At 42.2% G+C, this 27959-nt stretch overlaps 1 protein-coding gene across 2 annotated transcripts; it reads left to right on the top strand.

The window, feature by feature from the left end:
• The first annotated feature begins 5412 nt into the window (after positions 1-5412).
• On the top strand, positions 5413-16288 carry unc-4. Of its 2 annotated transcripts, none has more exons than XR_011416748.1 (4): positions 5413-6684; positions 14670-14848; positions 14963-15106; positions 15305-15446. XR_011416748.1 is itself a non-coding variant. In XM_002056953.4 (4 exons), the coding sequence occupies exons 1-4, from the start codon at positions 5871-5873 to the stop codon at positions 15990-15992; spliced, it is 1821 nt and encodes a 606-aa protein (XP_002056989.4). In that variant the 5' UTR covers positions 5413-5870; the 3' UTR covers positions 15993-16288. The 2 variants fall into 2 exon arrangements, 1 of the variants encoding a protein (XP_002056989.4); XM_002056953.4 differs by having other exon boundaries at positions 14967-15106; positions 15305-16288.
• The last annotated feature ends 11671 nt before the right edge of the window (positions 16289-27959 follow it).

The following is a 27959-nucleotide window of genomic DNA, read 5'->3' as shown; positions in this document are numbered from 1 at the left end:
ATGGCTATGGCCTATCTGTTCCCTGTCACATTGACGAGCAATTAACACGGCCATTTGCGGTTTGATTTAATTGAAAGCACAACTGTTGCAATTCTCTGAATGGACAGTTTAATGGCGAATCGCTGGCAAGTGCCTCGAGTCTGCCACAAGCTGAACAAATTGAAAAAGCTAAAAACTATTTTGCTTATCAAAATATTATAAATAAAATTCAACTGAAAAGCTAGTCGAAAGAAATACAACATGAAACTGTCTGTGTGCGAGAGCAGAGGGAGAAAGAGAGGGCGAAAGAGGAAGAAAACCAGAGGAATACGTTAATTCTATAGGGGGTTCCTATTATAGTTATCGATATTATTCTAATTGTTGCAAGAATGGGAAAAGTTGAGTAAAGGATGGTGAGGGAGAAAGAGAAAGAGAGAGAGTCAGAGAGCGGAAGATAGAAGGAAGCATATTGTAGGTTCTTCTTTTTAGTAAAGTTATCGATAAAACTAACATTGGCTTGATCGATATCAGCATTAATATATACTCTAATAGATTAGAGATAAAAAAAGTTGAGTAAGAGATAGAAAGAGCGAGAGAGACAGAGAGAAAGGCAGATAATAAGAAAAACAGAGAGAGAGAACAGTTAGAAGCTTTTTCGTATGGTAGTTATCGATAAGTTTCAAATTGCTTTTATCGATATCAGCATAAATAAGCTCTATTATCGATGTACGACAAGGAAAGTTCCTAAATTAGAAGAATAATTCCTCTCTTATGGAGACTCTATGGTTTTCGTGCCTGGTTTATATATATCGTATTTTCCCATATGTTCTTCATTCGATCCATCTAGGTCCATTAACCTCAGAATCCTTCTCATCAAGAACTAATCATACTTTGCAGTCTATCTCTAGATAGAAGATCTCTTGAATTTTTATAGACAGTTAGTAAGCGCTTATCAGCGGATTTTAACTGTTTGCAATTTCCTGTACTCTATTCCCACATCATCATCATCATCATCATCAGCATATTCTTCTACTTTTTCATCTTTATCTTCTTCTTATGCCTATATCATTGTCTTGAGTCTTGCGTCCCCTGGTAACACTTGATGTGACAATCAAACGGCAATTTCTCGAAACACTCGCCAAAAGCATCGCAGCAATTGCCAGTTGTTGGCCACAGTGAATGTCCCAGACTGAGCATGAAATTTCCCAGTATTTTATTGACATGTATTTCCCAGTATTGCGCGAACGCCTGCACCAGCGCAATCTTAACACGATATATCTTTGCGTCTTTGCACTGGATATTTGTATTATTTGTGTTATATGCGGCATTTGCTCTAAAGAGTAGATTTTAATTTTCCTTATTTTTTTTTTTAATATTTTAAGTGAATTTCAGTTCAATTCAATTGAAATAAGCGCAGATAAAAAAACAACGGTAAGAATGACAATAGAAGCAAAACGAAGCTTCAAATTCTCAATATATTTTGGACAAAAGTCTTGCAAAGGTCATATATAGAGTATATAGGGTACTTCCTATGCTTTTCTTGATCAATTTACACCTATTTCTTATTATCTTAATTTTATCTGCATTTTGTTGAAATTTGTTTACATATATATGTTTAATATGGAAATTCTTCATTTTCTGAGCTCTTATTTATTTAAAATCGTATTGTTGTTGCTTATGTTGATCACAATCCTTTACCACACGAAACATTTGCATGAAAAAAGTATCATAAATAAAAAGTTTCCTAAATGAAACATATGTTAATGCAAAATTAATGTATGATAAGTCATTATATTAAATCAATTAAAAGATTTCCTCGTCTTATTAATTTGATGCAAAATAAACACAATTACAAATATTAAACATAATCTTAATTTAAGCTGAGCAATTATAACTAAATTATAATATATATATCGGATCAGTATCAATAGACGATTAGATATAGTCATGTTTGTCCGTCTGCCCGTCTAAACGTCTGTCTGTCCGTTCGTCTATTCATCCAACCGTCCGTCCGTCCATCTGACTGTCTCTCCATCCGCCAGTCTCTATGTAAACTAGTCTCTTCGATTTTAAGCTTTGCCCAGGTCCGCCTTTCTATATATAACATATAGCTGCCACAGGAAAACCTTTTTGTTCTTTAAGATATCTTACACAAACTAGCCATTTTTAAGTTCCATCATGCTCTCCACTTATATGCAAAGCTCACCTAGGTTCTTGTATGGCTAAGTATGCGGTATTCCAAGATATGTACGTAATGTACGTAAAAGGGAAATGTCTACAAGGGTATTACATCTTTGGGCTACCGAAGATATTCTTACCTTCTAGGTTTTTCATTATTTATTTTTGGCGTTGCTCGCAGAAATCATCAAAAATAATAATTATAATAATAATGGCAATAATAATAAAATATTGAAAAGAATAATTGTAATATTAACAACAATAACAAGTGAAAATAATAATAATATTAACAATGATAGAAATAATAATCATAATAATAATAATAATAGTAATAATAATAATAATAATAAGAGTACTACTGCTAATAACAAAAACAATTATACTAACACTAATAACAATAATTATAATATTTTATATAATTTATACCACGAATAATCTAAGGACTCTGCGTCCTTCCATATTATATCATATAAGGAATATATATAAGAAATAGAAATCCTCGCGTTGCCCCCGCTTTGCCTTATGTCTTTGTGCTCTGCTCTCGTGCTGTTTTTCTTTCTTCTATTTTCTGGTTGTTTTTCATATTATTTCCGCTCTTGTGGCATGTGGCATGTGGCAGGCAAGTCTCCCGGGGGCTTATGTTCCTGTTTCCGGCTAGTCAGAAAAACTTTGCCAGCTACCTGCTCCAAAAACTTTTCGCTTTACCAAAAACTTTTCTTTGCTTTTCTCTTCTGTTTTCTCGCCCTCATTTTTCTCTATTTCTCTTCTTTTTTCCTGTATTCTCGCTTGCTTTGTAGCATGGCAGGGGGGGGGGGGGGGGTGGGTGGGTGGGTAAGGGTAACCACAAAAAATAATTAAAATTCATTCATTTGATTTGCAGCTGTGTGGGCGCAGGGTGAAAACTTGCCCCTTCAACACGCTGCAACTGACGGCTGCCATTTTGTGCGAGGCGAAAAACAACAGCAGAATATAATAAAGGCGAAAAACTGTGCGTGGGGTTGGCCTGGAAAATGGGAAAAACTTTTTGCAACAAACTGTAGCAGAATTAATTAAGTTTTCGTACGCATGAAAATTGTATTAACAACGCGCAGAGTGGCCGACAGGTAATCGAGTGGGGGAGGGGGGTGGGCTGTTAAGGTAGACGAGCGGGAGGGGGCGGTGGATTGGGGGCTCAGTGTCGGCCACTGGCGTTGTATGTCATTAATAAAATTAACACCAGCAGACACATGTGACACGGAACAGCTTGACAGAGCGGGTCCATGAGAGACAACGATTGTGAGGGGAGGAGGAAGGAGGGCGAGGCAGGCTCTCAGAAGTGCATTGAGTGGTGGTGTGCCTGGGGGGTGGTTGGGGGCTAGCTGCAGCAACTGAACCAGCACCAGCAGCGAGGAGCAGAGCAATTAAGTAACCTGCCAACAAAACAGTTGACACTGTTGCAACGGGCAGAGCATACAGTGCGGGAGGGATAGAGGGTGGAAGGGGGGGGGGGGCAGTCGCTGGACAGGTTGGGGGTGTGGCAACTGGCAACTGGCGACTTTTTGGGGTTGGTTGGCGAGCTAACGTAAAAATATGCTTTACAGACGCCCTCACAACAGTGACATTGATTGCTCAGCTTTTAGCCAGCTTTGCTGTTGGTAGAAGGCGGTGGAGGGGGGGGGGGGGGGCGAGTGGGTGACTTTGGGATGCTGAGCAGAGCAAATGGGTTAAGTGCTGCGACGCTGCTGCTGTTGCAGTCGCAGTCGGCGTCACCGCTAGCAGCGCTAATAAAATGAATGATTCATGCGCAGGCGACACACACACACACATGCACACCAACACCAACACCAACACACACACACACACATACAGTCACAGAGACGACTTGAAGCTGTAGCTTCGGCTTGAAGTCGCAGGCGTAGGCGCAGCAGGAGAACGAGGCGTTTATGTTAACAAATTAAAAGCAAATTGGCCGCCGTTGTGTCTGCCGCTCGCATCGGGCTATAGCTGGCTCGCTCGCACCCGGGCAGCTCCCCCAAGGGTCCAGAGCACATTAATTGATAAAAGTGCCAGAAAGAAAAATTAAAAACAAAATACAAATATAAACATATTAAGAAAAGCCAAATAGTTAAAACGTTAAGAAACGCGCAAGAAACGCGCGCGTTTTTCTTTGGCTGCTTGTGTAGTTGGAGATGTGGGTGGGTTGTTTGGTGGGAAGGTGGAGAGGGGGCGTACAAAATATCGTTTGCTAATTAATTGTTAACGAATTTTCATTTTCTATTTGGCGCTGCGAAATTGCCATTTATGGTTATTGGAAGCAGCAAACGTAGCGCAGAGCAGCGCAGAGGGACTGCTTAAGGGCGTGTGGTTGTGTGTGTGCCTTGGTCGATGGGGGGGGGGGGGGGGGGGCGAATTGAATGCGCCGCGTCGACGCTGGCTGAGAGTGTAGCATAATAATTTGATGTGGCGCAAATTGAAAAATGCTGCATAACTCCGCCCTTGGAAAAGTTGCACACACACACACACACACACACACACACAAGTACGCACGCACACTTGCAGCCAAAAGAAAATTGAAAACTCTTCAAGTCGTTTTTGGCAATGGCGCCTCAGCCACTGCAAAAATTCCCAGTATTCATAAAGCAGCCAAACAGCCAATGAAAGTGCCCAGACGATAGCTGTTTGTCTCGCTCGCACTCAAGCCGACGACCAGTGACTCCATATTGAAAATGGCCAGGCGCAAGCACACAAGCACACACACACACACACACACAGGCAAGGCAGCATTTCTTTTAAATGAATTACCCAGGGACGACGTCGCAGCTTTGGCAACAGCAGCAGCAGCAGCGCAGCAGCAGCGGCAGCAGCAAGTTGATCAAAATTGAAACAGGCGACGCTGCGCATATAAAAATTAAGTGGTTGTTGCTTTTTGATGAATTTCCAGCTCGCTCGCACACACACCGACACACCGACACACAGACACACAGACACTCATACACAGGCGCGCACACCCGCTCACACACTAAAATGTGAGCGCAACAACATGGCAACAATCTCTGCTTGCGCTTGACTGCGCTGCCGCTGCTCGTTTTGGTTGGTGTTGGTGCGGTGGTTGTGCCCTGGCTGTCTGGCTCGCTCTTTTCGGTTCGCTCTCTCGCTCTCTCGCTTGCGCGCGCTGAGCACGGCTGGCGCAGACGTTGACGCTGACGCAGCCGAGCGTGAAACTTTTGGTTTCCTCGCTTGGCGCGTCGTCAGCGGCGCTCAGTTCAAATTGAATTTTCATTGCGAGCGTTTGCGTCGTCTGCCGCTGTTAGCCGCTGTCGCACACACACATACACTCGCACACACAAACTCGCACCCTCTCACTCGCTCTCGCCCACACTACCTGTCTGTTCATATATATTCGCACACACACGCACACACACACACACGGCTGAAACTATAAATTTGAGAGTCGCGCTCAGTGTGCTGTGTGTTTTGTTTTTGCATTTTTGCACGCCGGCCGACGGCGAAACGCAACTCTGTGTGTTCCATCAAATTAAATATATATATCTATGTATATATATATATATATATATATGTGTGTGTGTGTAGATAAATGTTTATTGTTTTTTTTTTTGGGGGCACGTTAAACTGCAACTAACGGCAAACGGCGCCCAGATGGGACAAGTGCATACACGTGTGTCCAGTGTTAAGTGCGTGTCCGTGTGTTGAACAACTTTAAGGCGTGGGCCATAATGGTACTAGAGCAACAACAACAGCCAACAACACGAACAATCGCAACAACAACGGAGAGCAAAAAGCTCAATAACAATAACAATAATAACAACAACAACAACAACAACAACAGTAGCAGCAGCAGCAACAACAACAACAACTTCATCTTCAAGCAGGAGGACAACAACAGCTGCGACCCAACGGATTTTAAGCGACAACGAACAAGTCACAGCTCGAGTCACGGTCAGAGCCTGCACAGCCATTTGGCCGCCACGCCGCCGCAGCTGCAGCAACGCTTGAGCGGCGCCTCCGCTCCACATAATCCAGCTGCAGCCGCTGGCAGCAGCAACAGCAGCAGCAGCAGCAGCAACAGCAGCGGCAGCGGCAGCATCAGCGCCTCCGTCGCCATGCCGTCGGAGGGACTGCATCCGACGGCCGCTTTGCAGCTTTATGCTGCCGCCGCACAGCTGGCGCCCGGCGGCGTGCGCGTCCCACCGTGGGGCTCCTTTCTGCAATTCAACATGCCCAGCGTCTTTGGGCCGAACGGTTCGTTTTTGGGCCGTCCACGCTTCGAGGCAACGGCCGGCGGACATCCCACCACAGCCGCTGCAGCAGCGGCGGCTACCCAAATGGCCGCGGTCAATGCCAGCAATGCGTTCGCCAATCTTACCGGGCTGAGCGCCGCGGCGCTGCGCAATGTCAGCGCCGCCCAGACGACAGCCGTTGCCGCTGTTGCCAGCACCGTTGCCACCATACAGCATCGCCTCATGATTGGCAACCGGCAGAGCCTGCCGCCGGCGGGTCCGCCCAGCGAGGGCTCCAACGAGGACGGCGGTAAGTGCCAAGACTAAGCGCCAATTCGGCATATATATAGATCTTTCGGTGGATTTCCAGCGAGGATTTACTCTTGAGCTGATATCGCCGGGTTATCAGAGGGTCTCAAAGTTAACATTCGATCTTCCAGATGATTCATCAGCTGTTCGCTTTTCGCTATTCACATTAGATCCTGTTCCTGTTCCTGTTGTTAAGAATGACAATATCGTGTTATTCCAATTGAACATTGATTATTTTCTGCCCAGAACAATTCTGGCCGAATAAGTCAGAAAGTTAAGATCGCTCTTTGAGTTCTTAAAAAATCTGTTTCGTCCTGTAATAGGGAATATATAGGGTAATATATAAATATGTATGCCTCTGTATGATGTATATATATATACATATATAGTATCCCAACAATTTTTGATAAATTATATATGCTCATAATATTTTATTTGTATCTATCGAAAGGTCCAGAAAGTCCTTTGCAATATTGATCCTAAATCGAATTACTTGTTTATATATATATTTATGTCAATAGAAAATCACGATATCGGAGCTATGTTGAATCGCATATATATTATGTTTTAGATATCCTAGATATTAACTATTCAAAGACTTCTTGAAATGGACTTATGGCTTGTATTATATGCTCCGATCCGGGGCCAAGAGAAGAGAGAGAAGAGTCACTCGAAAAGATTCGAAAGGATCGAGAGTCGTCCCTCTGTCAGCCGCATACCTGTGTCCAAAACCAATATGGGGCCATTTCGAGAATTTTTAATGTTTACAGGGCATCAAGAAAGTAATTCCGAAATTTGCAACTAGATCTAATAGCTGAAGCGTAGATCGATTCTTATCGATATTGTAGAAATCGAACGAGTTGTCGATGATTCGAAAGGATGATTCCCCATGTTACACAACTGCCCACACAACCAATATGACCTATTTGACGACTCTTCAAGGGGTACAGGGTATCATGAAGTTAATGAGAAATGCGTTGTCGTTGCATCTGACAGTGGCGTCAGCGCCTCGCACACAACATGGAGGTCAGTTCGCAAACGCCAGACCTCATCTAGAGCGGGCCGTGCGGTGGGTGGATGGGTGGATGGGTGGTCGGTGGGTTGGTGGGACTTTTGCGATTAGACATAGTTAGTTATTTTGATTAAGATTCATCGGGCTCGTTATCTGATGCACGTAGCAATATGGTAATTCATTCAATTAGCCGTCCCATAAATGTATTTGGCTTGTCAGTTTTGCCAGTCGCTTGACTTTTGCTACCTAAAAAATGTATTTATTAATTTAGCTAATCAGCGAGCGTTTATTATGTAAAATCCGATTGATTTAATTTTTGTTTGCTTATTTTTTATTTGATTTTTCGTCTTTCTTTTCGCATACAAAGTAGCTTTTGCCCCGGCTCGAGAAATACTATTCAAGCTGAAACCAAAGCCCGGCTCGATGCCTGAAGGTCGCTGCGAATAAAAATTTGTATTAACAATTGAAATTGGAATTCGGATTCGAATTCGGATTCGCAACTGAATGGATGACAATAACAGTAGTCAGCCATGAGCTGGTCATATGTCAATTCATGCACATCATTAGGCATATTTTTAGTGGAGTGTCTACAAGCATTTCCCATTCACATTTCGAGAATCCAACAAATTCGTTGAGTTACTTTGTTCTGATATCATAAAGAAACGTTTTGTTTTGTGCGAGCCTTTTATTTGACTGCTTTGATCTTGGGGCTTAGAGTCCGCTTAAATTTCAGAATTGGGCCAGCCACACTTATTGTGATCAATATATTATGTGCATTGTATTGCAAACGATTAGCTCTTAATTGATTTCTTGCGGCTTTCTCAGTTTTAAATAATTATATTCAGTAAAATGCATATCCATCCTTCAAATTGTCCATGTAATTGGTCTGATCTTAACACATTAGATATTGCAAACATTATTCGACTTATTTTGTTCAATTCATACAGACCAGGCATTACATAAATCTTCATATTTTCATTCATTCGACTTATCGATATATTTTGCTTGATTCTCAGACATTCCTCAAATCTGCATGTTGCCATTCATTCGACTGATCCTTAGAGATTAGACAATCTTGATATTGCATTTTATTAGATTTATGCTAGAGCCTAGTCTTCGCGTTATTCATAAAATTTTCATGTTGCCATGAATTCGATAAATCGATGTGTTTGCCTGACCTTCTAAGCTCTTACTTATGTCTAAAACATTTCACATTTTATGTGAAGCCATATTAAGTTGACTTTATTAGCTCCAATTTAGTTAACTGCAGAAAAATAATGCCAATCGATACTCAATAATTATTTGGATATTCTCTTATATATCGAAAGGTATCGATAACTGGCTTAACCAAGTTTGAACTATTAGCCCATGCGTAAGGACTTGTCTATTTACTGATTTATCAATATTTATGGCTTTGCCATTTCCCATAGCTTCCTTCTTGAAGCCAAACGACACGAATTCAGTTATCCAAAAATAATAATCCTGTTTCAGATATCGATACAGATTACAGTTAATTATTTAAGATAACAAAACAACCGGCTCGTGTGTATTGGGCTTTTAGTTTTCAGACAATCTAATCAATTTTACAAATATATTGGATTAACAGTATTCGATATTCATTTATGTTATTATATTAACTATTGGTTTATTTCCCGATATTATTTTCTGAGCATGTTGTTACATCATAAACTTACTGAATATAGTAAATAGGGTGTATAAGTTTTGTGCAAATATTTATTTATGTATGCGTGATCAGTAGAAACATCGATTTAGCCATGAAAAAACTAAACAAAACAAACAAAACAAATTTGCTACAATCTATCGATAGCTTGCCATGAAATCGATATCAAACCCCAGATATCCAGCTAGAGTTTCATCAAATTTGACAAATATCTTTTGATGTGGTAGCACAGATGAAGCATATTGCAATTTTGGTGTTCAGGACTTTCGCACAATCGAAAGCCAGGTAATGCAGTGAAAATTTGCAACTGATCGGACAATAGGCACCGAGCTTATTCAAGAGCATACAGCAAAGCTGCAGCTGGGTATAGAGGAGATCTTTTTGCTGGCTTTGATTAAATGATGCCAGATTTAATAATCACTCAGTTCTCTTGCAAGTCCATTTCAGGAGAGAGTTTCCCGTCTCTCCCCATCTCGCTCTGTCCCCTGTCTCCACGTCTGTGGAGCAACAATCACTTGGCCCAAATTGATGAGCTCATTCATGCGCTCTGATTGCCGACTCGCTCTGCGGGACCAATGAGGCCGGGCCCAGAGCCAGCCGTGAGACTTTGGCCAGCCGGAGTCGGCGGCGGCTCATTGGCCAATTAGCATTAACAAATGATGGCTAGTTGGTGTAATTATGGCCATAATGCATATATCCAGTGCGCCTGTATGCGACGCGATCTGCGGGGGGCGTTAGCACGTGGGCGTGGCTCGCAAGGCGCGTTCTCGAAGTGAGCAGCTTTTTGTTGTTGCGTTTATTTTTTCTGGCTATTAACTGCATTTCGCCTGCGACTGCGGGGTACGTTTAATTAATTGCCAAGCAGCGCAGTAACGATGGCTAGAGAGAGGAGGGCGCGGGGGTTGGGGTTGGGGCGTGGCGTGCCCAGACAGCGCCCACTTCCTGCGTCGCCATTTTAAAATGTAATTATTAATTTGATTTGATTCAATTTGATTAGCCAACGCGCGATGGCAGATAGTCCCGAGTCTCCCCGAGTTTCGCTCCCCTCCCTCGCCGCAACGTGGGCGCCCACAGCTGTGGGTGGGGCGTGGCGTGGTGGGTGTTGGGATCGGTTCGAGAGCGACTGTCGTCCGGGCAAGGGGTTAGCGCGGTGCACGCTTCAGCTGTGTCGTTGCCAATGCTCATTAATCATTTTGCGGCGCGAGCTGCAAGAAATGAAAAACGCTTGCAACGTGCGGCAACGACATGTTGATGGGGTGACGGGGGCGGGTGTGTGTTGGGGCACATCAACAACGGAGTCACATGGCCGTGCTCCGCTTTTCTTTTTGGCCGCTTTTGCTCATTTCATGCCGGAAATGAAGAAACTGTCATAAAACGATCGAAATCATTTATCATGCGATTTTTCGGCTTGGCGCCGCCATTTTGTTTCGTCTTTTGCGGCTGCTGTTGCTGCTGCTTCTTCTTCTGCAACTGTGCTTTTGCTGTTATTCGTAATGAATTTGAAATGAGCTGAAGGAGTTGACAGCAGCAGCAGAAGCAGAGGCAGGGCCAGAAGCACTTCCGGTTCGTGAACGACGTCTGACAGATGATGAATCGCTGCTGGCAAATAGATTTGATTTCAATTTGAAAAGTATTTCCGTCTCGTAATGAGGTTTTTGGGTCAATGGTGGGGTCCAAAACGGACGGAAATCAAGTTATGCTATACTAGAATAATTACACAAGAAAGTTCTTTAATCAGTTAACAGTGACTAGGTTCAGAATAACGGAAAAGTTTACGGATGCGACATAAAGAAGAATTAAATACGTGAACTTTGAGTTCAAGAATCAGTCAGCAAACATTTACGGAAGCAATATAAAAGGGAACTTAATTAAAAAGAGTGGAAGAGGGAGAGAGGGGAGAGAGAATTAAATAAGTGAAACTAGAGTATAAGAATAACTGAATAAAGAGCTATAGTTAGTGAGAGGGGGATAGAGGGAGGGTTACATATACATATATGTAATGTATGTAGAAAGAGAAAAAAAAGAGAGAGAGTGTGAGTGATAAGTAAATGCGCCCCTAGGGACATCTCTATATATGTTTAAAGCTCAAGGCTCAAGAAGCACACAGTAAAATGGAAAGCAAAAACGCTCACGGATATGACCCAAAGCATAATTGATTAAGCAAAAGTTTGCGAGTACGCATATGTTTTAAAGAAATCAAGTGCCTTTCATTACAAGCAGAACGTTTACGAATGCAGCACAAAGCAGAATGGAAAAGGCAAGAGGAGCAAAGGCCAGAGAGAGAGAGAGACAGTGAGAATAAACATGTATGCGTGACATGTATGAATTGATTGAATGGCAGGCTGAGATTCAATCAAATCCTTCGCTTTAACTCGAATTGCATGTTAGCCCTGGGGCTATTCGCATTGCTTGAGTGTGTGCAGGCGAATGCCCGTTTATTTTTTTTTTATTCAATTCAATTGAGGTGCTTTTGATTAGCATGCAGCCAGCATTAAACATTTGCCTTTGCCTGCAATTAGGTATTAGCTGTTAGAAAAAATAGCCCCCCAATCAACCCGAAACGGGCGACACACCCTTTTGACTTCAACATGGCCATGTCGTACAGCTACATTTTCTCAACTTCTTTCTGACACACCCCCACCCCCAGCACAATGCTTGTAGTTGCCTTAATTTTTATGACTTAAGTGGCCCGCGCGTCCTGTCTGTGGGTTGGGGTCGGGTAGGGTGCGAGGATGGGGGCTGTGTTTTTTGGGGGTGTGCAACTGTTATATTGCTTGGCTGACGCGCGCTGTAAACGAACTTAATATGCCACGGAATGTGTCTGTGGCATGCATGCGGCTCGTTTTCGCTGTGATTTTGTATGCCTTTGCAAATTGCCATGCTGCCATGCAGTTTGAGGTTAGGGCCCTATCGTTCGTTCGTTGCGGCGTTGCCAAATTGCAGAGCAATAGCAATGCACACACGCCTGAAAGATGGTGCCAGGCTATTTTTGCACATTGCATATGGCACTTGGCACTTGGCGCACGGTGGGCGCAATAATCATAATAAATTTCAATTATCCTTTTGCTGCACAAATCACAAAATACCGCCCGTACACCCCACCCCTCCGACGGCAATGGCAAGAGGCAAGCATAACATGAATTATGTGCACACACACACTCACACACACACACATGCACAGAGAGAGCGACTGTTATTATTAAGTCATTTGAATGCACTTTGTGTGCATGCCAGACTGCCTCACAAAACGCACTCACACACACGCACACACACACACGCACACTCGCACACAATCATTGAAATGTGGCAACGCTGCGCCCTTTGGCTGTGCAAACGTTTTGTTTGGCGTTTGCCGTTTGTCGCTTTGCTTTTAATGTCTCTATTATTGTTGTGTATTTGGTGTTGTTATTGAGTTATTAACACACACACACACACACACACACACACACACACACACACACACACACACACACACACACTCGCACACACGCACACACTCGCACTGACCGTCGCGTCGCGTCGTTTAAAACAAACGAGTTTTTTGTCGCTTTGCCCAAGCGTTGCGGCAAAACGTTACAGCGCCTTGCGCATAATTAGATACACTTAACAGCGAAATGAACGAAACCATTCATTAGGGGCGTGCCCCAGTTGCAACAAGCGGTGTTAGTTCTTAAGGGAGCGTGCGCCCATTAGGCGCTCGCTTGTTCTAAGGATATGTGTGTGTCTGCGTGTGTGTGTGTGTGTGTGTGTGTGTGTGTGTGTTTACAAAGTGGCAACAATCGGCGCGAGTGTGTATTCATTTTGTGCATGAATAATTTAAGTCAAGCTATGTAGCGAATAATTTCAATAAATGTATGTTTATTCTACAAGCGCTATTTAAGTTGATGTCGAATGCGCTCAAAGTGAATAAATGAGCATTGCGAATGTATTCATATTCATTTTTTCAAATCATTCAAATAATTCAAATAATTGTATATAGCAATCAACAAAAAAGGACAACTTTAATTTATTATCAATGTTAATCACTCTTTGAACCACTCCAAACGAAAGCCGGAATCAGTTTAACTTAAAAAGTATTTTTAAAAATTTTAAATCCAAACCATAAGCCCGCGCAAGAGGGCAGACAGGTTCAACCAATTTGACCCATTCCTAAATTCAACCTTTTTTAAAATTGAACAATATTTCAAATCGAATCAAATGCATTTCCAGAGATTGAGACAAGCACAATAAACACAATTCACGTCTTTTCAAAGATACACCGAAGCATTTCCACTTTCCTCATTCAAAAAAAATACCCTTAAATTATAATGTTAAAAGAAAAGAAAGTATACATACAAATTTTAATGAAAGCAAATAGCAAAAGTATAAAAATAAAGAAAATACTCTCTAAGAATTCGATAAATTTTCACGTGCAACATATTTATTTTGAGTAAAGTTTGCGAAACTTGCATCTCGAATATGTGTACATTCTGTGCCAAGTCCAGCTCTATGCAGCTGACCTGTGCTGTTTTATTTAGTTATTTTTATTTAGTTTTTTTTTTTTTTTTGGGCCAGTCTGAAAGCGTCTCGAAACGCAACACCTTTTTGGCTTTTGTCGGCTTTTGTGCGATTCTCTTGGCCCGATCGCAGTTAATTTGATAAATTGCCAAGCTCTTGCATGCAGTTCGGACTCTGTGTGTGCCACGCCCCCTGTTTTGGGCATATAGAAAACTATGCGAGGCAAAGGAAAGGTCCAAATAGAAGCGTAATTAAATTGTTTTGTATTGCAAATGGGAGATGCCAGCCAGTATGTGGTAAATGTATTAAAGGGGTCCACAAGTGTTGGGATAGGGGAGGGTAGGTCTATCGGGGGATTGGGGGACATGTGCTCTCGGTGTGGGCATGGATACATTCTATCAGGGATCGCTGGGCGCATGTAATTGAAATATATGATTATGAATATTTATGCATTTTATGTGTATTTTCTCTAATTGTATTTGCATCTGTATTGTGTGTGCGAGTGTGTGTGCGAGTGTGTGTGTGTGTGTGTGCTGTATAATGCCTTTTAAGTTAATTTAAATAATTTACCAACACTTGATTAGGGTGCCGTTTAGTGGGATAACAAAGCGTTTGGCATTAGTTTCAAGCGAAAAGGGTTCACAAAACGGGCCACAAAATAAAACACAAAAACTGAGAGCGCGCCTTTCCCTCTGCACTGTGTCCCTCTGGGCATTTGTTGGCCTTAGTTTTGGCTTGAACAACCGCAATTAGTTTCAATAATAAGCCCGAACAAAATTCGTTCCACATGTTGCAGGCTTTCCCGGCGACGGCGATGACGACAGCAGCGCCGCAAAGCGTCGACGCTCGCGCACAAACTTCAACTCGTGGCAGCTGGAGGAACTGGAGCGCGCCTTCTCCGCCAGCCATTATCCGGACATATTCATGCGCGAGGCCCTGGCCATGCGTCTGGATCTCAAGGAGTCGCGAGTTGCGGTGAGTTCAGTTGCAATCGCTCGAGCGACGGCGTCTGCGTCTTTGGCTCGCCAGCTCGCCTATTGGTTGGCCACGCTTTGGGCATCTTTGCTGAGATTATACGCTTTGTTCCAGATAGGTATGGTTCCAGAATCGACGTGCCAAGGTGCGTAAGCGCGAACACACCAAAAAGGGTCCCGGACGACCCGCACACAATGCACAGCCGCAGACCTGCAGCGGCGAACCGATTCCTCCCAACGAGCTGAAGGCCAAGGAGCGGTAAGTTTTTATAGACTTCTTTTCTCAAATAAGCTTTCAGTCTGCAAGATTGGCAAAGAGGTATAGAAACTCAGACTGAAAGAAGCTTGAAAACAGGAAATGTGGTAGATAATCATTGCGCAGCTCTGTAGACATTGCTGGAACTAGCTTGGATGGTAATCCTAACATATTGTTTGGTCTCTGCTCCGATATTTGCAGAGCGCGACGGCGCAAGAAGCTGGCCAAGGCAATCGATAGGCAGGCGCGCAAGCTGCAGGCGAAGGGCATCACCGTTGACCTGGAGGCGCTCAAGGCCGAATACATATCACAGCACAAGGCGAACGGCACGTTCTCCGACTCCGATCTGGAGGACGATGGCATACAGATCGATGTCGTGGGCGGCACCGACAGCGACGACGAGCTGGACAGCGATGCGGTCAGTCCACCACGCATGGGCGCCGGCCATCACGGTCTGTCCCACTGCGGCGGCATCCTGGATGCGGACGGGGACAGTTCACGTGCAGGCAGCTATATTGGCGGCGGCGGCAGCCTGGGCAGCCCCAGCTCCGCAGCGCCCCCGACGCTGCACAACAGCAGCAATGGGGCAGCCGGTGCTGTTGGTGCAGGCGGTGCTGCTGCTGGGGTTGGCTATATGCATGCGGAGCAGTCGGACGCTGGCGATGCGGAGGAACGGGACTCGCTGTCGGCACAGGAATCGGCCTCGCCCAAATCACTGCTCTTTCCAGCCAAGGCATTCCATCAACTCAACCTGCAGAGCACACAGCATCACAGCTCGGCGGCGGCAGCGGTCGCCGCGGCGGCCAATCTTGTCCACCAGACCTCGCCCATCAGCATGCGGCGCAGCAATCCGTTTAGCATCGAATCCCTGCTCTTTAACAACACGTGAGGCAGTCCAGCTCGTCAAATACAGTTGGATACTGATCTGGATCTGAACTGGGTCGGAGTCTGGCTCTGGACTGGGTCTGGGTCTGGTGTTTGGGCTCGCTTCAACCTAACCCGAAAGGTCTGCTGGGAGCTGTTTGGCTCAGGGTTGGGTTGTCTTTAACTATAATTTCCTTGTCATTTGAATTATGAGTTCCTAAATGTTTTTGCTCATTTCGTGTTTGTGTTTTTTTTTTCTCTCTCTTTGTTTTCTTTTCGGCTCTTATCCTTAATCTAAATATAATCTATCGTCATTTAAAAGGGTTCTCTATGACTTTTTCCCACTGGCTTTTACTATTAGCTTATATTTTTCACACATTATTCCAGTTCTGGGCTCCGAGCTTAAATCTAGCTAAGTGATTTTATTTATTCCAGTTTTTTTTTTTTTTTTTTTTTTTTAAATGTTCCAAGAGAGACTAAAATTAGCTTCGTAGTGCGCAGTTTATATTATTTTTAAGATATGCTTAAAACATTTTTTTTTAAACAATTTTTTTCCCAGTTTTGTCGTGTGGCTAAGCAATGCTTATAAGAAATGGTAATATTAACGATAAATATGATATATATATATATATAAATATATATATAATAAATATGAGAATAAGTTTTTTTTTGCTGCCTGAGTGTGTGTGTGTGTGAATGTGCATGTGCGCGTGCGTGTCTGTAAAAATGTAATTAAAACTAGCAAAAAAATAAAACAAAAAACCGAAAAACGATGAAGAAATATGAGTAAATTTTTTTTTGTCCTGTTCAAACGACTTTGCTGTAAAAATCAACAGAAAGTGCGCAGAAAGTGAACAAGAAGAAGCAGTACATATAAAATATAACACATATGAGACACACAGAATATTAAAAATAGAATGCAAAGTACATATATTGTATTTAAAAATAAATAAACAAAAATATTGTCCAACAAAAATAAAAAAAAAACAAAAACATATTGTAAAAACAAGCAAAAACAAAAAAAAACGACACTAAAATAATGTTTTTTTTTTTGTGGTCATATAAAATTGGCGAAGAATTCAATAAAATAAAATGAAAACAATATAAAACGGCATGAAAAATACGCATAAATGAAGCAAACGTGTTTTTTTTTATCGGAAGCGAATGTGCAGTTAATGGACTCGCGGTTTTTATGCAGCGTATTAAAAATCGGTTTGTCATTTTGGCACATAAAAATATGGCATAAACAAATCAATTGACAGCTGTAAAAAATACAAATAGAACACGAGAAAAATTCTGCGATGGCGAACCAATAGATGCACATGATATATGATTCCTACTCTCATTAGTGCCGGATACACCAGCGGAGAGAGGGAGGGAGAGAGAGAAACAAGCAGCTCAGACTTTCCTTTCGCACTCGGCTTTTTAGAAAGGATATCAAGAAGACGAAGGAACCATCTCACACATGTGTGTGTGTGTGTATGTATGCGTCTGTTTGTTAGTGTGTATGCATATATGTATGCATGCATGTTTGCTTTCTAAGACCAAGCGCAGACCAAGCTTATATGTCGCTGTGCTACAAGCTTAATTAGAACGAGTTTCTACCAAGTGCTCTTCTCCTCGATTCTCAAGAATTCAAGAAGGCTCTGCAGTTTTTCGTGCTTAGCAAGCAGTGTGGTGCAGTGTAAGTTTTTTTTGTTTTATTTTTTTGGTATGTATGTGTATATGCATGCATGTATGTATGCATGTATGCATGCATGTGTTTATGTATGTATGTTTGTATGCATGTATGTATGTATGTATGTTTGTATGCATGTATGTATGTATGTATGCATATATGTATACATGCATGTATGCATGTATCTATGCATGTATGTATACATGTATTCACGTGCGCATGCATGCGTGCTTGCATATGTACATGTGCTTGCATATGTACAAAACAAACATGTGTACATGTACGTACAAACAGGCATACATATACATATATGTGTAAACTTAAGACTCCACTCAAAAAATCTTTGAATTGAAATTACCACTAAATAAGCTATCCTGAAATGATTGAGGAGAAATGGATTTTTTGAAAGCACCCCTCAAATAAATGTTAAGAAGGATCTTTCGCGATATTTTCCACACTTGCGGGTGGAATTTCCCGAAACTCCGTCTTAACGTGCACCGTCATCACATAAGGCAACTATAGTGAAAACTTCTGCTTCCCAGCTCTTACAGTTTGGTTAGTCAGTCAATAAGTCAGCCAGCCAATAAGGCGGGGTACCAATAAATTGTGGAAAGGGTGGGAGGAAGCGTGGGGGGAAGATAAGAAAGTATTATTAATTAGGTCCTTACTATGCGCTTCTCATGAATTCAATAAATTCTTAGAAGATTTTATGGCTATCTAATAAACTTTACTTCTATTATACTCTTACTCTCATATGGACTCTTGCGTCTTTTCTCTCACTCTCGCTCTTCTCTGTTTAGTTTTTCTTATACCTGTGTCTATCCTACTAATAGATAATAAGATCTAGATATTCGATATAAGTATAGCTAAATGTGCAGTCGAACAATTAAAGACAGACAGAGCGAGAGAGAGAGAGAGGGAGAGAGAGAGTTAGTTGCAGAGAGATGACGAAAATCAAATAGAGTATAAAGCTAAAGCTAATTGGCGGCAGCTGATCAACAGGCTAATCCCCCCCCAGTCCGCTTGCCACAGTTAAAAATCTCCATCACAGCGATTACAGGCGACGTTGCATGCCACAAAATGTGTCAATTGAATTTGCATTTAGTTTTTGGGGGCACAAGTTGCGGTACGCTACAATTAACCGTTTAAACTTTAAGCTTGGTAAGTTTAACTGGTTGTTGTTGTTGTTGTTGTTGTTACTGTTGCTGTTGCTGTTGCTTTTGCTGTTGCTGTTGCTGTTGCCACTGCTGCTGCACAGCGTGACGTCGACGTCGACGTCAACGTTGACTGCGGCCGCTTTCATGGGAATTTGTGGAGTTCATTTCATGGCAATTTTATTGCTTATTAATTTTTCAGTGTTCGCGCTTTGATTGTTGTTGTTGTTGTTGTTGTTGTTGCTGCTGATGCTGCTGATGCTGCTGCTGCATGCTGTTAATGATTCCGCGTATTGCTGCCACACACAACCCTCTCCCCGCCTTCCCACCTGCTCCACACACTGTTTGCGTCTGTCGATGCTGCCCCTGTTGATATGATTATTACGTTTATGTATTTTAATAATTGTGCATGATTTGAAAGATTTTCACTCCCAATGTGTGTGCCTCTCTCTCTCTCTCTCTCTGAGTGTGTGTGTGCTGCCCGATCTTCAGTTTGAGCTCCGATCAAGCTCCACTCCATGCGATCCTCCAGTTTGGTTTCGGGTCTTTTTGTGGTCGTGTGCCCCCGTCGCGCGTCCATAACTTTTGTGGCTCAATTACTTTTCGATGCAAATCAAATTGGTCGCCTTTTAACTATTCTTCACACGTTTTTCATTAAATATTTTCCACCTTAAACTCTTTGGCATGCAACAAACAAGAAAGAAAACAAAAATACTCTGCTTTGCCTCATAATTTTACGGATTCACCTTTTCCTCGATCTGAATCTGCTTTGCCCGTGTATCTGAGCATTGTAAATGAGTTTTTATCGAGCTGAATAGCTATTTTTGTTTGCCGCATTTTTTTTTTTTTTTGTTTTGTTCATGATTTGTTGTTTATTGGCCTCATAGCTGACGGCTCGGGCACACTCGACAGATCCGATGTGCTACCTACTTATAATATCATAAAACTTACAAGCTCTTTCAGCCAATTAAGTTCTTCCAACTGTCGGATGGGTTGCATATTGTGGAATTTATTTGGGTATTACCTAAAGATTTCAGTTATCATCTATTTTCCTAATGTATGTTCCATCTGAGAACTCCTGATTTATATAACACATTTATATACTGTTTTATTTCATATTATAATCGGTGTAAAAGGTTCTATTATCTATTTTGGAGCATATTTCCTTAATGAAATATACTGAATATATATTTATTTCATTGCTAAGCTGGAAATAAGGTATCTAAGGTCTCATAAGCCTTACATTAGGCAGATATTAGGCTGTCATATATCCTACTTGGGCTGACGCATTTCTTTCTAGTTATTCACACAGTTAAAAATACATTAAATTGAATGCACATATAAATACATAAATAAAAAAAAATATATATATATATATAGTGCGATCACAAATGAACAATAAAATGTCAATTGCAATATTTATGGGGTATCGAAAATCGTGCAGCTGTTGCCCTTTCGTGTCCCATGTCACAAACGGCTCATATAAATCGATATGCCGTAGCCAAAATGCTGTACACCCTACGTTATAGCGCTTAATCGAAATCAATAAAGTTATTAAAACGACGCTTTTAAGTTTTCTGTAACAGATTCTTAAGCCAACAACTGAATAACAGCGCAGCAACAATGCGGATTAACGCTTCATCATAAACAGCAACAACAGCAGCAACAACAACAACAACAATAACAACAACAACAGCAAAAACAACAATAGCAATAACAATAACAAGAACAACAACAACTGATTGTCATAATTATGGGGCATTTTGGTGTTTGCCGCTCTCTTGAGCCACAACCTTTAAGACCTTTGTTATATTTTTGGTTTTTATTTTTCAGCATATACCCAGTACATACTGCAAAGGGGCATCATGAAATTGTGCAAGAGTATGTAACAAGTGTAGGTATATAACACAGTGAAAACTCTTTCAACGAATAGCCCGCAAATCATTATGAATCGGGCCAAGCCCATTCGTCTTTCCTCTTGATGCGACTCCTCTTGAGCGTACAAAAGTTAGCAGATGTTCACTGTCCGCTCAAGAGAGATTTCACTGTATTATTGTTGCGGGCGATGAGTAGAGTCGCTAAATTTATAAGATTTTACAACCATTAACAAATAAAGGAATAAGGAATCGATTAATTTATCGATATTTATGGCTGGATTTAATAAGCATATTCTTAAGATAAAACGAGCTCGAAGCATCGACGAATGGACCGCATAAAAGAGAACTAGAATCTATTCTATTTTAAGAAGTCTGGACTTAACTCAGCTATAGTTAAAATATCACTATCGTATAGCTCTTATAGGAATAATCGGACGAAAATATTGGCATTGGCTTACCGAACTGTAAGCTGTATGTTACTCCAGTTCAAATCAGCATGTAGGGTATCTTGTAGTCGTGCACAGTTCGCTGTTGCCTTTGATGTGCGGCACGATTTGAGTTTTAGTTTTTGGCTCGTTGTTGCTGCCGCTTCCATTTCAATTTCGCAGCGGGAGTTGCCACTCACACACACACACACACACACACTGAGAGAGATAGAGGGAACACATTGCTAATCAAAGTGTTTATCGTGGCCGATCGTTGAGTATTATGATCTTGATGCCTTAATTTATTCACACTCTTTGGAAGCGAGGCTCGGAACCTGGTCAACGGCTGGTGTTAATCTTTGCGCCTCACTGTTTTGAATCTTGGCGTTTTCTATTTACTTTCGAGCGCTTTTCAATTTTCACAGCTGGACAGCTGGGCAGCTGGACTCCGCGGGCAGGGGAATGGAAGCTCATGATCAGGCATGGCCACAAAAAGGCGAACAATGTTTGTAATTTATTTCATTGTGCGATGATTAGCAGGCATTTCTTTAAAGATCGAAACGAGGCGGGAGCTGAAGTCGAAGTCCAAGTCGAAGTTGAAGCTGAAGCTGTAGCTGGAGCTGAAGACGTCGTGATTTTGTGCTCCACTTTCATTGTTTTGATTCGGAATTTGATATTCATTATATATAGTTATAGATACATATATATATATATGTGTGGTTATGGACTGGGCAGCCGAGCCGGCTTATTAGCTGATAGTTATGGCCGAACGAGTAGTTTATGGGCCTCAAGAGCTGACTTTTTATGGGTTGCCTCATCCGCTGCATTGTCCGTGGTGCTGCGCAGGTAGCTCGCACCAAATTGAATTTGAAAAACAAGAAGCAGCAGCAACAACAGCAACAACAACAGCAACAACAACAACAACAACAATCTGTGGCTAAAAACCTGGCTGGTAGATGAGAAAAATCTGAGCATATTGTTATAATTGAGTTTTTGCCCACACGCTGCCACGCCCACAGCAACCGCAGCCCGTGTCGAGCACAGCAGATGCCGGGGTTGGCGCTGACACCAAATATCATAATAATGAACTCAAGTGCGTGTAGCCGAGCACAGTGCCCCGGCACAGGGGCTGGGGCAGGTGGCTAAGGGACAGTCGCTGGGTGACAACCCTCGGCGAGGGCGGGTGTGTGGCTGACTTTTAATTTACTTCAAATCCGTACTCAACTACATGGCCCCCGGGGGAGTTGTTGCTGTGGCAAGTGGCACGTCCACATAATACACACACACACATACACAGAAAGAGAGAAAGAGAGAGAGAGAGAGCGACGCATACCTTGACGCGACTTTTGACTTTGGCCAACGGGTCGCCGCGACAGGCCCAACCACAAACAACCACCGGCAACCGTGTCCTGTTGGCCTGCACACTAAACAGCAGCATTTTTGGGACAATAGTGTCAAAGGACATCAGCTACAGAAAATTGGTCTATTTGTTTTAATAGAATAATTTATAGCATAATCCAGAAAGAGGCTATCAATTAATATAGAATATGTTTCTAATACAAGGCTGCAAACCGAATCAGTCAATCAGTCAATCAATATTTTGGGCTATCACTCGCTCAGCCAGTCAATTAACTAGTCTCTCAGTCAGTCAGTCCGTCAATCAGCCTATCAGTCATCGATTCAATCCGTCAGTCGCCAAATCAATCAGCCAATCAATCAGTCACTTAATAATTCCGTCTGTCAGCTAGCCAGTCAATCACCAAATCAGTCAGCCAGTCAGCTAAGCAGTTAATCTGTCAATCGCCGAGTCAATGTGCCGGTCACATATTAAGTCAGTCAGCTAATCAGTTCAGCAATCAGTCAATCAATCAGTCAGTGACATCTCAAAATATCCAATGTTCAAAATTTCTCTTATATTTGTTTTGATTTAATTGTTTTTTAATAATATTTTCTGCATTTTGTTGGACAGTGTAATAAGCCACCAAAGTTTTCATATTTGCCAACAATCATCGCTTTTTATTCACCCTCCCTCTCTCACCAATTGCATATTTCTATCGCGCTTATATTCTTTCTCGCTCTCGCTCTCTCTCTCTCTCTCTCTCTCTCTGTCGCCTTTTCTCTGGTTTTCTCTCTGCGCACATCATTAATTTGTTATACGGAGATTATCTATTTTTATTGTTATTAATGGCAAACAATTTATTAAGCTGCAAGAAGAAGGACTCACACATGCTGAACCATTCGGCCGAGGCTCGCCGGGAGGAACGGGCATCAGGATGGGCGGACGGGGGTATGTGGATGGCGCGGAGGTGGGTCGCAGTTGTAGTTCGAGTCATGTAAATCAACAAATTTCACTAAACTACGTGCGGGTGTTGTGCAGATGGATTGCTCATTATGTATGTGGGCGGAGGGATGAGTCTATGCGGGGCAGATAGAGTAAAAGAGAGGGAGTATGAGAGGAAGAGAGTGGAAAACTTCGACTTAGAAAAGGCAGATGGACAGGCAGCAGCGAGGGAAACGTTGAAAGCAAGCGCTGTGCAAGGTGTTGACGTCCTGCAGTTTGTGCCACATTTTGCCTCCTCTGCTGCTGCTGCTGCTGCTCTCGCTGGTGGTTGTGGTTGTGGTGCTATTGGTGTTGCCAGTCCGGATGCTCATTAGTATGCGTAGCGCCCACAAAGCTGTTTATTAGGGTCATTAGCGGCGCCTCTGAGCTCGGCCTTTGGCCGCATTGCCTACAAACAGGAGCAGACAGCAGCTCGCCGAAGCTGTCCGGAACTCTAACTGGAGCGCACTTAAATGCTTCAACCACAACACACACTCACACACACACGCACACAGAGTCACTTGGCAGGTGTTAGGTAATAGAAAACAGCGGAGGCTCCCAGTCGCTTAGTCTCTCAGGCTGCCTGCGGAAGTCAAATGCTGTCTAGCGCAGGAAGAACCCTCAGGTAAGACCCTAAAAGACAACTTCATGAGCTCTGAAAGCGCCAAAGGATCGTTACGAGCTTAAACCAAGTGTAAGTTAACGAAAAGGTTGCAGTATTACAAGCTATTGGTTCTTGCGATACTTTTATCGATATTCAGCTTTAACTCTTTGAGAATTGCAACGATAAGCTACGAATAAAGCAGAGCTTTTATGTTGAAAAGTTACATATATAGCTATATTAAGAACTATATAACATATTTCATGCGATAGACCGTTTCGAGAATTATATGTATATATATGTATTATACCCCCTTGAATCTATCTGTCAATGAATTGGCAATGTCTTACAGCAGCTGCTCCAATGCCATCTCCACCCCTTTTTCTATCGTGAACGCAAGGACTGCGAAATGCGGCACAGCGAAACTCACCAAATACCCTGTCTATATCTGTATCTATATCTACCTATTGCCTGGTACATACGTTTGCACCATGCCAATATACCCTCTGCTGCCCATTTTCGATTGGTTGAGGGTATTAAAATTGTCTAAAGACAAAATAAACAGCGCATAAATTTAATATTAAATAAGCATAACATAATAAATTCGATTCCAATAAATCCAATTAGTCATGGACAAATTATTATTGAAGGCGGCCGCTTGTCAGAAACCAAATCGAGAATCGAGAGCTGAGAATTTCCAAACCGAAACGCGACGCGACACGCTGCGCCCCCGCAGCGACCGCGGACCAGCGTGCCCCATGACTTGTTGTATATGCTGTATGTATATATATATTTTATGCATTGTTGGCATTTGCGTTGATAACACGCGCAGCGGCAGACGCTGATAGCAGAGACCAGTGGCTGGGCCAGGGGCAGGGGCAGGGGCAGGAGTAGCGAAGTTGAAGTCGTGGCTGAAGAGCAGACAGGCATTGCTTTTTGTTGGTCCGCAGCTGTCCCCCTTTGGGATTTGGTGGCATCGAAGGCTGGAGAGTGGGGGGGATTGCTGGCGAACTTTGAACTCAATGCAAATGAAAAATTGAAATGACATTCAATGAAATGAAATGTCTGTGAGGATCGCCTCGAATCTCGCCTGGGATCGCTGGGATCGTTTCGGTTGTGGCTCCTCTATCAGTTTTGTCCCGTCTCACATTTCCGTTATGTAGACAAACGAGATAATTGGCTGCTGGAATTTATGGCGCCGCTGCACACAGCTTCAGCAATGACAAGTGGCAGATTCCCCTTTGCCTTCCTGCTGCCCCTTCTCGCCCCTTAACCTGTTAGCCCCGCTCTGGTCAGCCTCTTTTTGTTTGTGTGATTTATTTAATAAGCATCGGCGCTCGGGCACATAAAGAAATCGACATGTACATGAATTGCAAACCCCCTCACCCCACTCATCCCCCCCCCCTGCTGTCTACGTCGATGTGCAGTGCATGACTGTAAAAATTTATTGGCCATCAGTCACAATTGCCAATGCGATGTGGCAACGAATTGTGGCAATATGTTGCACACGCGCCCCGATAAGCCCCTCCCAATCGGCTCTTAAAAAATATATAAAAAATGAAGAAGCAAAAAACCAACTCACACTCAGATCTGGCAACGTTGTGCCCGTCCAGTGTCCATGGGCGTGCCACCACCTCCCCTTTCCAGTCAAATGTGGCGCACTTGAAATTGTTTGACGTGCTTGCCACGTCGCATTTCAGTCATGCCACAGTTATCTTTGCAGATCCTTCGCGTTGCTCGGCTCACTCGAATTCGAGTCTCCAGTTGTTGGGTTTGGCATAAACTGATAGAACTAGCTCGGCTATATTGAAATTCTGTAATACCAGAAAAATACGTTCGCTTAAATTAGTATTACTAGCTTATCTAAAACTTCTGGCCTGATTCTTACGCTTTCCCAAAATTTGAAGTTTTTGAGTCATTTTTATGGATATTATTTACATTTATGCTCTTGGGCGCATTTGATTTGTTCTTTTCCTCTTTGTGCTTCATTCGTAAACGTTTTGCATGATATTGTAGCTGTTAAACTTAAATGTCTTTTCTTTAAAAACAACAAAAGTATAGATTTATTTGTTTGATTATTGGCATAGTCGGGGTTTTCTGTGATTCATTCGTAAATGTTTTACAGATTTTGTAGTTGTTAATGTATTTTTCCTTTGAAAACAACAAAATTGAAGACTTTCTTTTGTGCAAGTTCCATTTGAATAAATTGGGGTCTTTGTTCCTTTCTTGTGATTCACTCGTAACAGTTTTACGGTTTTAGTCGCAATTAATATATACCTTTGAATGTGAAGTCTTCATACGTCTTCTATACTTTGTATAGATAGAGTTTTTTCTATCCTTTTTGTAAATCATTCGTAAACGGGTTATCGATGTTGTTGCAGTTAATCTGTTTTCCCTTTGAATATAAAAAAAGTGAAGACTTTTCTTTATGACAGTTTAATTTGCTATAGAGTTCCATGATTGCAATAGATTGACTTTCTATCTTTCCCTTGTGTAAATCATTCGTAACTGTTTTAAATTATGAGATTTTGCTTTGAGAAACTCATTATTATTTCCTACCTAGCTGCATTTATGAACATTTTGACAGTAGATAAAAAATATAAGCTCCCTTATAGACCATTTCATCAATTAAACCATTTTTTTTGCCTATTGAAATACATGCAAAATTATTGCAGTATGTAAAAGCGTGATTCCATTTTATTCAACATTTCTTATATTCACATACTTTACATTCTGTGTTTCCATTGGCAACTGCGCGCTGTCCGTAACAAATGAGTGGCAAAAAATATTGCTTGCCTATATAATAAGCTGTTCGGCTTGTTCGCTTCCTCTTTGTGATTCGTTCGTAAACGTTTTACAAATGTATGTTGGTATGCGGACTAAACGCCACAAGCCCAGCCACATTTAACTAATACCTAATAATAATATATAATAAATAATAATTAGTAAAGAAAATTTATTGCAATTGTGATGTGAAGTGAATATTTCTCGTTATGTTGTTGTTGTTGCTTTGGGGGAACACGTACAGGCCACATACTTCACATACTAAACAAAATACAATAAAAGAATAAACTGTAAGATATGTTAAAATTGGAATCAGTCTATAAGAAGCATAACTCTTAACCTGATTGATTTCTTTTATATTTATACCTGATTTTTGATTTATCCTGCACATATATACTTATATGTTGCCAGGCTTCTCTATAGCGCATTCTGCCAGCCACTTGTCCCCGTTGAACGTCTCTTTTATCTGTTTATTTATATTTTTTTTGTAGTTGTTTTTCTGTGATTCAGTCAGCGCCAGCAAAATGAACATCATTTTTTTCGGTAACCGCTGGGAATGACTGAGTGCAGTGTCGGGATTGGGGCTATGGACCATGGAGTTGGGGCCCTGGGTTGGTTCTGAAATAATGGGGCTCAATGATATTAATACGTTCGCTCGTTATCAAATTGCGTTTGCATGCAGAATGGACAGAGAATGGACGGCTTTTTTCCGTTTACATTTCTCTTACATTCTCCCCCTCTCTCTGTCTCTCTCTCTCTCTCTCTCTCTCTCTCGCTCTGGCTTTGGCTCTCTTTTACTGCTTCTTATTTGGCTGTAGGATGTTATTATTATTGTTATTTTTCTGCTTTGCTGGACACGGACACGGACAACGAGAGCCATATTTAAGCGTCGTACGTGAGGCTGTGATTTGTGGCGCTCGCCTGTCTGAACGCCCCAAGCCCGCCCTGACCCTCCCACTCGCACCTCCTCACCCTAACAAAGCCGCCCAACTGTAAAAAGCCTAAACAATAAACACACAAACCAAAACAGATGTATTTAACGAAAGACAGAGACGGGGAGAGAGTGAGAGCGAAATAGATATAAAGCGAACGTGAGCGGATTTTTGTAGCAGCTCGAAAATGTCACAATTTGTGGAGCAAGGGGTGGGTGGGG

Source organism: Drosophila virilis, chromosome X (assembly GCF_030788295.1).
Source record: "Drosophila virilis strain 15010-1051.87 chromosome X, Dvir_AGI_RSII-ME, whole genome shotgun sequence".
Lineage (NCBI taxonomy): Eukaryota > Metazoa > Arthropoda > Insecta > Diptera > Drosophilidae > Drosophila > Drosophila virilis.
This window is presented reverse-complemented; position numbering and strand designations above follow the sequence as displayed.